Consider the following 16,021-nt stretch of genomic DNA (forward strand, 5'->3'; position numbering starts at 1 on the left):
CACTGGGCTTCTTTTTGGGATACTTCAAGCACCAGCAGATCCAGAGAGGCAGAGCATCACCCCTCCCGCAGCCAGGAGGACCCCGCCGAGCTGGTGGTTGGGCTGCTTTTGTAGGGGACAGGATGGGACGAAATCGTACGTTCATGTAAAATACCTGCTTTTCACCAGCTTGAACGTCAACGGAGTGGCAGAAGCAGAGCGCTGGCAGGGACCAGAAGACTTGAGCAAACACAGCTGTTTGGGCTAGTCCGCAGCAGCTGGCTGCTCTGCCTGCCCCCCACACCCAGGGTCAAACCCCAGAAGCTCTCCGGTCTCACCGCAGCCCCCCCCTCAGCGTCATTCCCTCGGCGTCCCCCTTCCCAGTCCCAGCCAAGGGCTGCAACAAGACACAGCAGTGCTGGAGGCTGTTTGCTCCAAAGCAGATCAACTAAATAAATGCCAATAAATAAAAACTCAGACAACAGGGGTCTTTTTAAGCCATGCAAAAAATCCCTTCTCTTCTCAGCCTATCTATCTGCAATGTCCCAGCTCCACCGGGTTTGCAGGGGGCACACCTAAACCCCCCCTTCCCCTGCAAAGGCAGGGGTGCCAGGGCACAGCGACGTGGCCAGCCATGCCCAGCGCAGAGCTCAGCCAGGACGTGCAAACCCCGAATCGACGACTCCTCCTGCCCACCAGCAAAACCCCTGCAGCAGTGAGCTGCAAAGCCGTAAATCCCCCCCTCCGCGCCCTTCCCCAGCCGCCTCGGCGAGGCTGGATTTGTCTCCCAGCAGCTCAGCTTAGCGCAAGGTGCGCAGCTCCTTGAGATTATCAAACCTTCGGTGCTCAAACCAGCTCATCTCCATCCCGCCTGATCCCGAACACCCCAAAACCCCGACCGAGGGAAGCTCCTTCCCAGCTCCTCCCGACAGCATCACCCCCCAGGGGCCCGTCCCGAGTCCTGGGGCAGGCTGGGGAGGGCCCTTCTCCCCACGGCACACCAGCAGGAGCCGTGCTGGCAGCGGGATCCAGCCCTGGCAGGGATCAGGTCTCGTAGCCATAGCAGCGGGGTATTTATTACAGCCCGGCCACACTCCACCCTGGGCTGGCGGACTTTAGCCCTTAATCGAATAGAAAAGTAGCAGCAGACGCCTCCGATCCCAACGAGCAGCACAAAACACAAGGAGGGCCCCCAAAATAATGGTGAGTGAAGCGCTTCAGCTGATACAAACTGCTCAACCCCTGCTCCCCTCGCCCAGATTTTAAAGCTCTTTTTTCTTTTTCTTTTCCTGTCTTTCTCCTCTCCCCCCCGCCCCCCCATCACACTACAGGCAAAATTTCTGTCCCAGGATCAAATTAATGGTATGTACAGTTTGTTCTGCTTTTTTTTTTTTTTAATAGCAAGAACAGCTTAACAAGCTTTATATATATGTATCAGAGAATGGTTTAGGTTGGAAGGGATCTTGAGGATCATATATATATATATATGTATGTTCAAACACACACGTATATAAATGCATTCTCCCTAAAAAAGGGTCTCTGCCTGGGCTTGTGCTCCCCCCTCTTGCCCTCCCCCAGCTCCCGAGGGGATCCGCTTGCTCTGAAACCAGAGAAATCTCCCCAGTTTCCTTAAGACGGTGCCGGGCACAGGCAGGGAGGTGAAGGCGGGCGCAGCCCCCCGCGCTGGATCGCAGGGGGAGGTTAACCAGCATCCTCCCAACCCATAAACGCGTCTGCCCTGGCCAACCCAGCACAGACCAGGCAGGGGAAATTTCAGGCGACCGCTTGCCGTGCTGGAGCCTGGCAAGGCTTCACCTATGATGGGAGCGAAGGTGAAGGAGGAAGAGGAGGGGAGGAGATGGTGCAGGAGGTACAGATTCTCATTGCGAAGCACCAGGGCTCTCCCCAGGAAAGGGGACCCCTGCCTTGGACAGGAATGAGGAAGGGTTTGCTACGAGAACGGCAGAAGAAAGCCGAAATAAGAGTATTATTGCAAATCTGTTAATCTGCAGCACCCTCGGGCTCAGCGGCTCGGCAGGGTTGCTGCAGGGCAGGGGGAGGACGCAGCACCCACGGGGTCACGGCACCCACGGGGATGCGCCTGCAGTAAGGTCTAGGGACAGAGAGGATGAGGATGAGGAGGGGGGTGGAAGGTGATGGCACCAAAAGCAGCAGGACTGGCCCCACGCAGCACTGTCCCCGTTGGCGTGGAGCATGCCGAGGAGCCGGCCACCGCGCCGGCAGCACAGTGGGAAGGGAGGATGCGAGATGTCAGCCTTATCTAGGTCAGCCACAACCCGCACTCGTTTATTTGAGGAAGCCCGTGCTGGGGGGGAAGGGGAGAGGGCTGGCGGGCAGGGGAGAGGCGAGGGAGCGGAGACACCGCGGCGGGATGGCAGCAGGGCTGGCGGTTTCTCCTCCGCTAAACGCAGGCAGCCGACAGCACTGCAGACTGGCAAATGCCACATTTTCCGTTCTTTTGTCTTTTATTAAAGTCCAGCCGGTGGCAGGCCAAGGGCCAGACCCTGCAGAGACCATGGCAGGGACCAAACCAGCATCCTCCACCACTCCTTAAGGCTCATCCCTTTAGCACCCTCTCCTTCCCACCGTGAAGGCAGAGAAAAATTACTTTTTAACAGCATTCTACATATTTGGAAGCCTGACTCCACTTTCAGGCTTGCTTCATTAGGCTGAAGGACCCCAATTAGCTCAGCTATTCACGAGCCTGGATTTTAATTGCCCTTGGCACTTTACCCGGGGTCCTCCCCCACTGCCCATCATCTTCCTTGAAACGAGACACCCTGAACCAGACACAATATCCCCGCTGGAACCCTACCAACGCCGCCCGGCCGGGCAACGGGAGAAGAAACGTCACCAGTAGATCAATGTAATCTTACATGGCATAACAGAGAGTTTTGGTTTTTAATTAGAGTTCAAGGAATGTTTTTCTCTGTACGACAAGAAACAAAAAGGCAAGATAAAAGCCTCCGACCTGATGGCAGTGATGCGGTGCCTGGGAGCCAGCCCGACGCCAGGAGAGGTGCAGAGACACCTGCACTTGCACAAGATCGGTAAGGAACGCGCAGCGCTCGCACGGGAATAAAACACACTGCATTACGGTTGCAGAAATCCAGCTTTTCTGTGGCCAGGAGACTACGTGCAAAGGCAAGGAGGCTGCCCGGAGCCCAGCAGACAATATTCAGTCTCAGGCGAAACAGCCCAGGCAACACAGCAAACCAAGAGCAGCCACCAAAACCTAGTCCGATGTTCTAGGTGGTGAACAAAGCCAATCCAGCGCCCAGATTTAAATAGTGCCATTAAAAAAGAAAAGCTTCAAGAGCGTGTATGCCGGAGGCATACGTATTGATTATGGATCCCGAGGATGGGAAACCATCCACTCCAACCAGCAGAGGCAGAAGAGCACAGGAAGACATTCCTCTGCAGATACACATAAATAAATTCAAAGCACAGCACAAGAAGAATCATGAGATAAAGCGGGCTGGATTAAAAAGTCTGGATACAGACGTTTCAGAGCACAAGTGTAGCAAAGCTATAAAAGGGGTTTGGGGCCAGGAGAAAGCCCCCAGGAGCAGGTCCATCCCAGTCCAGACCAGAGTCAGGCAAAAGGGAAAAGGTGGCCCAGGAGGGGAGACTTGCGGGGGGAGAGGAGCGGGGTGCTTAGGTCTGGATCCAGACTACAAAACCGAGCCACATCTAAAGAATCTGCTCTTATCTTTCCAGACAGAAACGCAGAGTTGGATTTCTCCACTTTCCTGAATATAATATACAGGCAGATGAAGCAGGAGGAACCCGAGAAGGAAATCCTCACGGCCTTGTCCATGATAGACAGGCAGAAGAGAGGCGTTATCAGCGTTTCGGAGCTGAGAGCCAAACTTACAAGACTGGGAGAAAAGCTTTCCGAGGAAGAAGGTATTTTGCAATTCCAGGACTTTATCAAATGCTCCCCATCTTCTTATTTCCTTCCTGATTTTCCTCTGTAGTCAAATCTGGGATCAGGCGCTTCCAGCTGGGAAGCCAGGAAGGACCTGGGCCAGCAGCAGATAGTGCTGGGGTACCCTTGGTGGGGGGAGAAGGGATGTGCCCCCAAGGGATGTCCCCCCCATCGTGCCCGAGATGTGCAGTGCCCCCGGGTATCGCGCCGTGCCGTCGTGCCCCCGGGTCCACCCCACCGGCACCAGTCTCTTTCCTGCCACAGCCATTCGATGAGCTCGTGCCTTCGTTTAAAACACTCTGCCCACAAAAACCAGAGCCCCCGGCTGAGCCCAGCCCAGGCAGAGAGCGGGGAGCGCTCCCAGCGCCGAGCAGAGCGCGTGAGTGACGTCACCTCACTGCAGCTAATTAGACTCACGTGACGGTGGGGTCCCCTCGCCGCTGTCGGCCTCTGCCCATTGCCACCATCGCCAAGCAGGTTTTGTGCCCCGCAGAAGAGACAAGCCAGCTGCCCGTTAACCGAGAGACCTTCTCCCTTTCTCCAGTTGGTTCCTGAATGATGATTTTTTCCCCCCGCGAGATGCTCCACTGTTATTTATAAAGGCAGCGTCTGTCCCACCAAGGGCGCTGGGAGCGTCCGCCGCCCCCCCAGCTGCAGGGATGCTGTACGGAGCGCTGGCCGTTTCCCACCAGAGCTGCTGCGGTGACCTCTGTGGCCAGTGCAATTTGCAAGAGAGATGGACTTCTTAATTAAGATTCTTCTAAAGGAGAAAAAAACCCTGTCCTGTTTGTCCAAAGTTTGCCTCCACGGGGCACAGCAGGAGGGAATTGTCAGGAAGCTGAAAATGATCAAAACCTTTGAGACAGCTGATTTCGCTCTAGGCATTTTATGCACGTATATGAACTTTTTAAATGCACGCCCCACTTCTTCCAGCTTCCACGGGCTGCGGGAGGGGGCCCAGGCCTGCGGGGAGGCAGGGCAGCACCTCCACACACCCCTCTGCCCGCCAGCCCTGGGGATGGGGGGGTTCCTGTCCCCTCCTCGCTCCAAACCACCGCCCCCCCCGCGGCTCCTTCTCCAGCTCTCGCCCCTCCGACCCCGCTGCGGGCTCCGGAGCTCGCACATCAATGCCCCATCTTTGGCTGAGCGCAAGTAGAAAAACCTGTCGCCAGTTTGCTAGGGACAAGGAGTGAGTTTGACCAGGGTTACGGGGTTTGTACAGACCCCATTAGGCTCCCCGGGGGTACGAGAACTGTCCTTTCTCCTGTTAAAATAGAATTTAATCAGAGCAAGGCTGGTCGGTCCAGTCACCATCACCAGCTTCACGAGTGACGCGCCAACAAGGCACGTCTTCTGAGTGTTTTCTTCAGTTGTTTCACGGGAATAATAGTTTATGGAGCTACGTACATCTGAGAACACTTCCAGAGCGATTACGAGAGCTGAACAGTGAAGACATGGAGACATTAACCCTAATTAAAGGCATCCTAGCAAGAACCTCCCTTACACAAAGATCCGGGGAGCGCAGGGGGATTTCCCATTGCTTTGAGCGTAGATGCGTGGCCCACACGCCACCTCCTAACAAGGCACTATAGATCCTAACCTAGCAAGCGATGCTTCTTCTCAACAAGAAATTCCCCCTTTGGCTCGACACGCTGAACTCCAGCTTGCTGAGCTGCTATGAATATTTGATGCCGAAACAGGCTCAGTTTCATTAGCATCTGCGATTGTTCAGTAACCACTGGCACGTACCTTCATTTACAGTGGCTCCAGAAAAGCCTTTGCTTTGTTTTAATTTAACGTCCTTTTACCAGATGAGAAATGACACATTTTTCTTCTGTGGTATATTTATCCTGGGAAGAATTAATTTTTTTTTTTTTTTTTTTTTAAATTTATGTCCTCACAAGCATTTGATTACCATCAGGGTATTTTTTGAAAGGAGGATTAGATCTCCTGGAAAGAAAGAACTGTCCCTTACCTTACAGTAAATTCTCGCGATAGCCCCTTATTTCTGCCCCCCCCGCCCCCCGGGCTGCAACCAGACCCTGCCGGCAGCAGCTCACCCCCCCTTTACACACACCGATACCTGCCTGCAAACACAGGGGAAAGCAGCGTCTCACCCCATACACGAGTGGAGGGAGGAAACAGGTTACGCTGCTCGTAGAGGCCCTTCCACAAGTATTTACAGTAAGAGCAGCTTTTCTCCCCCTCAGCCTCCCCTCCTCCCACGACCTTCCCCCTGGATTTCACAACTGCAAAGCTGTTATTCTCTGCTCCAGCACGAGCGCTCCGAGTCTTATTTAAACAAACCACAGCTCGTTCAGCCCCAACGGCCGTTCCCGCAACCTCAGCCAAGTAGGTGAGGAGTGGAAACGCAGAGCGGGCTCTGCCGACCTGCCCTCGCCCGTTTCCGAAGGGGACGGCACTCCGGTGCCGCCCCGGCCAGGTGACACCAGCCCCGCACGGGCACGAGACTACAGAGGACTCGTAATTAGCACGTCGCCACGTACGATCCCTCTGTTTCAACAGTCCATCATCAGGCTCTGAACGCCTAGAAGGTGTCCCACTAATGAAATAGCAAACGATTGACGCAGGCCCACAAGCCAACAGCTTCCTGCCCCATCCCTCCGTGTAGCGTCCGGCCACCACCCATCCAACGGCAAACACTCGCGAAACTGGACACACTCAACAGCAGCAAGGGAAAACCTCTTCTGGACTGCCTTAGATACCTTATCGAAGGAAACCACTGCCCAAAACATTATCAAATAAAAGCTGCTGGGTCTCTCTTGGTCGCTTTAGCGCCCGCCCACTGTATGTTATGGGTAAAGCCAACAAGGGAATTCGCCTTCTTTCCCAGCATCCAAAGGAATATGGCATCCAATTCCCAGTAGCAGCTCCATTCAGCAACACTTACATCACTTTTCTATGTGTTATTTCTTACGTTCTTCTATTTTTATTGACATTATTTGACAGGAAAAATACCTTTTAATGGTTTAGCCTGTACAGAAGAGAACATTTTAAGTTGGGTAACTGCCATCACTGCCAAGGCATTCCCAAAGCTCCACTTCTTTTCTGTCACTACTCTCTGCTTTCAAACACTAAAGGCCCACCGATATTAACCACCATCACGCAAAACTACTGAAAGTTGGGCACACAACCTGCATGAGCACTTAGTTTTGGCCAAATTGAAGAGGGACAGCTTTGCTATTCAAACCCCATAAGCCACTCCTACCAAGAGCAATTAAAAGCTGATTTGGCCTCAATTTGTAAATCTGTTCCACGTGGAACTCAAAGAGATGGGCATCTCCGCTCCAGACAGTTGAGACATGGAAATCAAGGTGCTAACTGGTGCTAGTTTAAACCTACTATCTGGATGACACCTCCAACTGATCCCAGAATTTATTACTTCTAACAAAAATGATTTGAAAACCCCAAACTTGCATTGCTCTTCTTTTGAAGATCACAACATCCCTGGATAAATGCCACTCAAACTTACTATTGTCTTTTACTCTTTCCTTCAGTTGACGACCTGCTAAAAGAAGCCAAAATTGGAACAAGTGAAACAATAAAATATGAAGAATTTGTCCGCATCATTTGTCTTCCTACGGTCGACTACTGAAATTCAAAACAAGATATTTGCTAGGAGCAGGACCTGAAACTTTGACTTCGGTTTTTCCCAGTTACTACCTGGACTCGGGAATCATCATTTGCCTTTAAAAATCCTTGTTTTGCCTTGATGATAGTGCTTACACCTACACGGGTTCCCACCCCATTTCTGGAGAAATGCTGTCACAAGATGTGAGCTCAGTTATTTAAATAAACTGAATTTAAATAAACTGAGTTCCTTTGTGTAAAATGTGTCATGCTTAAAAAAACCCCAACTCTTATTTTTAAAATGTATTTAAGTCTACAGACTGTGGCATAAATAAGGACTTGTTAAGGTCTCACGGTGACTGCGTTCCAAGAAGTCGGCATCACCCATAACCATTTGCTGCTTCCACACGCAGTTCTTTGTGTAGAACAGATTCCCCGGGAAGATCGATTATGTCACGACGGTGGTAAATTTAGTACAACTATGCACAGCTCCCCGGTATTCCGTGGATCCATGGTATCATCCGACAAGGTAACTCCCAACCAGATGTTCCCCTGTCAGGAAGCTGTCAGGCTTACAGCCCCGCTGGCGTGGTGGCCACATCCCCGGGGACCATCCGGAGCGACAGGAGACAGGCAGCCGGCAATTCTCCCGCTCCCTCGGTCGGTGACGCCGGCTGCGGAGGACAACTCCCAGTCTCCAAGCACAGGAACAGTCTATGATCGCTGTGTCTCTTTCCTCCTCGTTTTTCGCTCCTCCAGCACACAAGATCTCTGTACTGTTGTACTTGTGTCACAGTATTTATTAAGGTACAGTATCTCGCCACGTTAAGTCTCTGTGCAGTGAAGCTGCCCCTGCATTTTGAGGCAACATGCTGAAAATGCTGCACTTGGTAAATGTATCTGTCACCAAGCCCTGGGCTAGCTGCCCAGAACATACTCCCAGAGACAGCCTGGCAGGGAAAAACAGGGGCCAGGAAAATTCAGTTTCTCTACAACAGGAAAAAAACCACCCCATCTCTCTTGACTTTCAACTGATTAAAAATCAACGCGACCCACAGCAGTCGTTACTGATCTTATTCCATCTGTATCTTGGCAGCCTCAGCTAAGGTCCTCAGACCAGTATGAAATCTAGGACAACATCCCGCAGATTCTCTCTGGAGTCAACTGGAAAATTGCAGAGACCATCGCTGCACCGTCACAGCCCAAGCAGCAACCTGCGCAGGACGCTGGCAGAGCACACGCTCCTGCCATGTATGCTGCCGGCTTCCACCCCCGGGAACCCCCTTCCCCTCCTTCCACCCATGCCTCTCTGCCCTTTTTTTTTTTTTTTTTTTAATTCTGAGTCTTTATCACTGAAGCAACTAACTCGCTCTTTGCTCAATTTGTGGAATCATTGCAGCCACTGCAGGTACAAGCCTGAACACCGCAGGCTGCAGTCACCACCAAAACCATCCCACGCTGCTGCAACACCTGGAATCAACCAGGACTGTACCCAGCACAAACTTGGTTAGAAACGGAAAAAAAAAACAAAGCAAAAGCCAATCTTAACCCTTCCAAATCAGTAACGGTGTCTCTAGAAGGGTAAGGCAGGGATTGTTCTCATGGAATATTATTACACGGGGGTAAAAAAAGCACAAAAGATTAAATGATGTGCTGAACGCTGGGCATGAAACGGAAGCGGACCCAGGCCGTATCCTTCAGAGAAATGGCAGCTTTGTGCCCAGCCTCCCTTGATTCAGAGCCAAGCTGCAGAGCCCACAGTCCTCACAAGATGCAGTCCCAGACTAACCCAGTAAGCTCCAACTCAGATCCTGACACGCCAAGGTACTAACTCCAAAGGCTCTCTGAACAGCAAAGGATCACGCTTCACAGGAAAATAAACTTCGTTTGATGGGAAACTGACATACTTTCTCATACCTGTCTACCACATCTCTCAATTCTTATATTAGCTCTTCCTATTCCACAGATAGAAAACAAACAAAAAAACCCCCTTGTTTCTCTGAAAATCAGAGTTAGAAGCAGCTCACCACTCAGATAACACTCCAGAAAAACATTATACAGTGAAACAGCACTAGGATTCCCTAGGAAAAACTAAGAACAAATCAAAGGATATGATTTCCTTTACAATCTTCTCCCCACCGTTCAGAGTTAATCTCGATGTTTGGACAAACAACTCACCTACCTCCACACCAAGCCTCTGCGCACTAGTGCCTGCTGGAGGGCGGCCACAGCGCCGAGTTCGGCTTCTGCCCCCCGGAGCTGCTCCAGACCTCTGCTCCGGAAGCACCAGTGACCAAGGGCAGCAAAAACCTCGTCACTTTTGAGCATGAGCATAATTAGCTTATGAAACAAGGAGTTCATTTAGAAGCATTTGTTTCCAATATGCATCAATAGGCAAACTACAAACGATCCAATACGCAGCTTAATTCTTCCCTACTGACCAGAACAGTTGATTAACAAATCCTTTCAGCTGCAGACAATATAAAAGCTTGTATGTCATGGGGACTGATCAACTCAAAATCACTTTGGACTACTCCAGAATGCATCTGTATCCTAACAGGCGGTTCCTACCCTCTCCGGGTGGGTAAACGTTACCCAAATAAAAGCTAGCAAAAAAGAAACCGCTCCTCACACACACTCACCAAACAAAGCAGCATTGTTAGAGCCTGGGGAGACAAGTGCGAGACACTCCGTGCCACCAAACATCGAGAAGCGAAGCATTCGGGCTCAAAAGGGACCTTTGCAACCCTCAGTTCACAGAAAACACCCTGCTTTCCCCTCCCCCCCTTTTTTTGCCCCCCCAGGAAACACAACGTAACTGAATGCTTTTTATTACATCTAAAGATTTCTACATAAACAGGTAACATTCAATAGGTAAACCATTTTTTTTTCCAATGCATATAATAAATATTTTCACTTGGTACTTTTATACAAACTGACATTGGTCTACTATACATTTTTAAAAGCCATTTACTGGTTTGGCATGCCGTATGGAAACTAAGAGAAAGTTTTAAGGCAATGAATGACAGATTTAAATTCATGGAATTAATGGTAATTTTAATATTCTGCTTATATACATTTTTCCCTTTGTTAATTAAAACAATTAACAGCAGCACTTTCGGGGACCACCAGCAATTTTCCCTTGTTAGAAATCTAAGCTCTGTTAAAAAAAAAAAAAAGAAAGAGAAAGAAACTAAAAAAACCAGTTACACTGACAAAACAAAATCCTTTCTATTTAAAATGTGCTTAAAACCCTGAAATGTTAAACTGCAACAAAGAATTAATTTTCAAAACGTTCTCCTCACAGTCCTCAGCTCTGCGTTGGGAGGCAGGTCCAAGAGAGTCCAATGAAAAAAAAAAGAAAATAATCTATCGGTCATCCCGTCCTTGAACGGCTTATTGAATCCTTGCCACGGAGAGGAAGGGGCAAGCCCGACACTGCTGTCACCTCTATCCTTATGGAAGCGCTACACAGTTTTTAACGCACGGCATAGGTTATAGTTTAGCGCAGTTGTTCATCTTCTAAAGGATGCGTCAGTAATGCCCTCGAGAGCCATTCAAAGCCACTTCCACCCTGCTCTCCAAAGAGCCGCGTGCATCTGTACACGCACGCGGAGCACAACACGTAACACACACGTGCACATGTGCGCGCACCCCACTCCTCCAGTGGAAGAATTTGAGGACAAGAGACCACTGGTCCAAGGATGACAGAAACTCTGCAATCTGCAGCGAAGGGAGCATCACGGCAAGCCAGGCCACCCTGGGTTGCTTTACTGCGTCTTCGGTAATGTGCGAACTAACGGAGAGTGAGTTTTGGAGTGACATTTGCAGGGAACTTGTCCAGAACTCAGACTGAGACTTCTACCAAGCAACGTTAACCGTGGTCAGAGGCACAGAGAATTATCAACTCTAAAGAACACCCTAGCATGAAACAGGAATACTCACAAAGCATATGGGGTTAATACCACAAAGGAGGACGTAAGAACATTTCTGTCCCGTCTTTGTAGAGCAATGAGGTTAAAAAATGACAACAGTGAACTGAACGGCCTTCCTTCCCTTCAGGGTGACTCGTGAGGAAGTGGAAGACACCATCAGCTGGCCTCACTTTCCAAAAGCTAAGACAGGTGTAAAGATGCCAGATTCTGTTACCACACGCTCGCCACATTTAATTTCATATGTGAATTAACAAGATTTTTTAATACCATTGTCAAAAGCGACATAAGCTGCTCTCCAGGTCATCTTTAACAATACAGTCAATGGAAACATCGCCACAATCGTCAGTAAAATAGCCACAAGCTCTCCTGAATTTCTCTTAGGTGTTTCAGAAGCTGGGGACACGCAGGCTCCCAGTGACACTGATGGCAGTCGTACTCCGGAGTTACAAACGGTATTATAGCAAAGCATATGCTCTGAAGTTACCAGGTTAGTATTCATGACTAAAATGTATGAGATATAGTCCTAATGTAGGTTTAATCACTTCAAAATCAGACTGAGTTTAAAAAATAAGTATTTCCCATTTTCTATCCTTTTATTTATTTTTTTTAACTGACATTTAATAAATTATAAAATTGGTGTATGGTGAAATATATATATCAGCCAGATATGTATGAAATACACATGCATGGGAAAAACTATTTAACTCACTTTTAACTCACACACACAGATCTATAAATACATATATACACACACATATACATATAAACACAAACATTTGTTTTCAAAATTCAAGTCAACTATTTAGTGGCAGAGGGATGCTGTAAAAACACTAAAAACAATTTTGATGCCACATAATGTGAACCTTTCAAATAACCATACGACTGATCATACAGCAATACCTAATGCTACTTGGATTAAAGATTTTTTTTCTTTTTTTCCTTTTTTTTTTTCCTTTTTTTTTCTTTTTTAATCAATGCAAGATTTTGAGACAACTTCATAGGCAAAAGGTGGCCCTTGTCAACGCTCAAAGCAACTAGCTGCAATCAACAGTTTTGGACATTAAAAATTCAGACAAGAATCTGCTAATTTTAGTATTCCTTACTCTCTCTTCCTGATAAACTTGTTACCTGCACTTTCAACCAGTTATAAAAATATTTTTCACACCAGAGGAAATATTTACTCTCTCTGACATGGACTTTGGGACACAAGAGAATCACCTCCTTCCCTCCCCCTTCTCTTACTTTAAAGAATCTCCTGAAAAACTGCATTCCAGCTATTTACACATTTCACTCTTTAATAAGAACGGATCAGCCCAAATGACCCACCAGTTCTAAAAAAAAGATTTTCCTATGTCATGCACAACTTAAAAAAAAAAAAGAAATCAGGAAGTAAGTATGGCTCAAAGTTCAACATAAGCATACTGAAAAATCAGGGAACTCAAACTAATTACACGGCCAAAAAGAGAAAACTGAATTTTGAAACCTACTACCCTAGGAGACTTCAATAGGTAGCAATACATTTGAGTACATGGGCTACAGGGTGAGGCTTTTTTATTGGGTTGGGTTTTGGTTGAAGAGACTCACATTGAACATTTAATATTAATTTTGATGAATGTGAACTCAGAAGACAGTGTACCAAGACCATTATCAGCTGCACAAACCATGCAATAGTGTATTGGTATTTGTATTTTCTTCCTTTTGTTGACAAGTTCACTTTTAAGCAGAAATTGGATCTACTAGAGCTAAAAGTAGGTTTCTCCAGACAGAACAAGACAGGCCTCAATTCAATGGCCCATTTACACACGCATGGCTAACTTTAAAGCACAAGCAGTTCCACAAATTTAAAACTGACACATGCTTAATATTTTGCTGATTAGGATCTTACATTATTTTAAAAGGATTTCAAAGTTCTCAGAAACAAAACCCTACAGTCCAATGTGTCAATGCTTTTATTTGGGGCTAGATGCTACACAAATTCTCTGTCTCGTCCCACATAAGCACAGCCAAGTAAATCCTCTGCCTCAGATTTTATTGAGTCCGGCCCTCAAGAATAATTGGTGCACTAATGAGCTTGCGACATGCTTGATTAAAGCATGGAATTAAAAAAAAAAAATTGTCTTAATAAAGGATCATGTAGAACCAGAAACGACCAAAAAAAAAAAAAATCCCAAAAAACCAAGCCCACTCCTGAAAGGCTATGTCCTGCAAACAGAGGGGATGCTGTGAAACGGTTTGGGTAGGGCTTATTCTGCTTTAAGCATAATAAAATCGGCACTAACTATGGGATGAGGGAATTAGATTCCACCAAAGGTAAATGTCTCCAAGAGGAGAAAAAAATCCTCTCTTAAAGTTTGAACTTTAAAAGTTCAGCTCCTTTCCTGTTTATGTTACTGTGAAGAAAATAATGCCATTTGTGTCCAAACTATGGGGGGGGGGGAAAAGTAACTTACATGAAAAATGCAAAGGTGTAAAATCTTCAACATCCATAAAAATGAACCGAAGCTCCTCGTTTATGGTTTTTTTTTGTTTTGTCTTTTTTTTTTTCTTATTTTTACCAGTGAGGCCATCTTAGGTTTATATACAAAAGTAAAACTGAAAATATACTTTTGTTCTCTGTACACATAAATTTTTTTCCCTAAAAAAGGAAAAAAACTTGTCTATGTTTCTAACATAAAGTAAAACCAAGCACAAAGATTTCCTCTGACGAGTTCATTTACTCCAAAAATCAGTCCAATGAAATAATGTCTGGTATGATACCAAAGATAGACGCCGTGTCCGTGCTGCTCCTACTTGCAACTGGATGACCATGATTCTCTCGCAGGCTGTTGGAGGAAACAAGACTGCTGTTACTGCCGCTATTGCTACCATTTGTGGCTGGCAGAGAACTGCTTCCTCCTGCATTTAGCTGATCGAGAAACATCTGAGATGAAGTATATGGGAAAAAACGAGAGTGTAAGAGTTCTTGATCATCTGATGCGGAAACTGCCGCAGCTGCAGCGGCAAGAAGGGATGTGTTGTAATGCTGGGGGGAAAAACAACATTTTCAAGTTACATTTCAGATACCATAGTTTTGATTCAGACCAGCATAAAAAAAGATATTTGTAAGCTAAAGCTCTGACAGCTTCTGGATTTCGCACCAGCTCATCTACTCAACATTTCTGTAAGGTAAGCGGACCGATGCAGTGAACTTTTACCTCTGCAGCCCCTGATTTCTGAAGCCAAAAGAAACTGGAAATACTAGTATTAATAAGAGCAAACACTAGAAAGGCAACAGTATTGCAAGAAACCCAAAGCAATAAGAAACAGTAAGAAGCAGCACTCTTCTACCTCTTCAAAAAATTCCTTGATGGAAAAATTCCCTAAAATTCAAAGAAACATTTTGCCATCCCTCTCCTCCGCTCAAAAGTCACAGACCAACCACGGCTGGTATAACTATGTGCTAACCACTGTTGGTGGAGGAAAGCATGCTTCTGTGAAAAATACGTGTGGAAATAGCACGCTTAGTCCCATCAGACGGCAGCAAGGGCTGACCCAAGTTATACTCTTTGATGGGCAGCCCCTGAAAGGCAAGAACTTGAGCTATCAAGAATCAGATTTTAAATACAGTCTCTCTGCAGAGTAATTTTGCTCCTGATATTTCTTTCCACTATGGTGAAACACCCATGCAAGCTATTCAAACTCGTTCCCCAAAATTTATAGCATAATTATACCAGTGCATATCAGCGCAGCATCAGACTCGGACGCTAATTGTTTCAAAATAATTCTCCTATCTATGTTTTACTGAATATCAAGACAGCTTTTCTGAATCCAAATTCTACAGTGCAGGCTCCGGTCTTAATTATGATGTGAAAGCATCCCTCTACATTTAGTGCAATTCTCCTACTTGAGGTTGCAGGACACGAAGGGACAGAGGGCAGGTGAGTCACCCCAGCTCCCTTCTTTTCTTGGATGCACAGGAGGAAAAGTGATCAAGCGGGAGGATTTGCCAACCCAGATTCCTTTTGAGAACGACCTACCTAGTTCCCAAAACTGGAGGAGCCAGCACCAACCTAGTCCATTTCAGTAAGCACTTACAGAAAGGTGGCAAACATGGTATGAATGGGCACACAGCCTCAGAAAAAACAGAGCTGCCCCTGACTCTTCCAATTGTGTACAGGCCTGTCAAGAGTCCCAGCGGTGGGGCCAGACTGCCAGATAGCCAAAGGCCAGACCTCAGGTCTGAAAAACTAAGGAGGTGGCTGGTGGACCTTCAGCCACGGCCAAGAGTCATTCTACATTCAACAGCGGCTGACTGAGCTTAACCCTCGGAAACCGAAATGTTTATCTTTTGTTATGCCTCATCCTACACCAGTGTTTAGACAATGCTTATGTTTGGTCACAGTTTCTATGTGTATAAAATAAAGCTGCAGCCTGCCTGCACTTACACCTACATCATACATCTGCCCCTTCCTCGCCTATACATCCATGCAGCAAGTCCTCCTGAGAAAAGAGTATTGCCATATGACTTGATTTCCCTTGACTTACCTGATTGTCTCCTGACAGGAAAGGGAAGAAATCTAAACCT

At 47.3% G+C, this 16,021-nt stretch overlaps 2 protein-coding genes across 2 annotated transcripts in view; one reads left to right on the forward strand and one right to left on the reverse strand.

Moving 5' to 3' along the window:
* The first annotated feature begins 1,038 nt into the window (after window positions 1-1,038).
* Window positions 1,039-7,767, forward strand: CALML4 (calmodulin like 4). Its single transcript, XM_074599955.1, has 5 exons — window positions 1,039-1,182; window positions 1,311-1,341; window positions 2,910-3,050; window positions 3,721-3,909; window positions 7,450-7,767. Exons 1-5 carry the CDS (start codon window positions 1,180-1,182, stop codon window positions 7,545-7,547), a joined length of 462 nt encoding a protein of 153 aa, XP_074456056.1. The 5' UTR covers window positions 1,039-1,179; the 3' UTR covers window positions 7,548-7,767.
* A 4,659-nt stretch (window positions 7,768-12,426) lies between these two features.
* PIAS1 (protein inhibitor of activated STAT 1) overlaps window positions 12,427-16,021 on the reverse strand; it is a 61,551-nt gene continuing 57,956 nt past the window's right edge. The window contains 2 exon segments of the mRNA XM_074599956.1: window positions 12,427-14,479; window positions 15,982-16,019. Coding sequence (XP_074456057.1) covers window positions 14,183-14,479; window positions 15,982-16,019 — 335 coding nt within the window. The 3' untranslated portion in view covers window positions 12,427-14,182.

The sequence above is a fragment of the Larus michahellis genome, chromosome 9 (assembly GCF_964199755.1).
Source record: "Larus michahellis chromosome 9, bLarMic1.1, whole genome shotgun sequence".
In the NCBI taxonomy this organism is placed as follows: Eukaryota; Metazoa; Chordata; class Aves; order Charadriiformes; family Laridae; genus Larus; species Larus michahellis.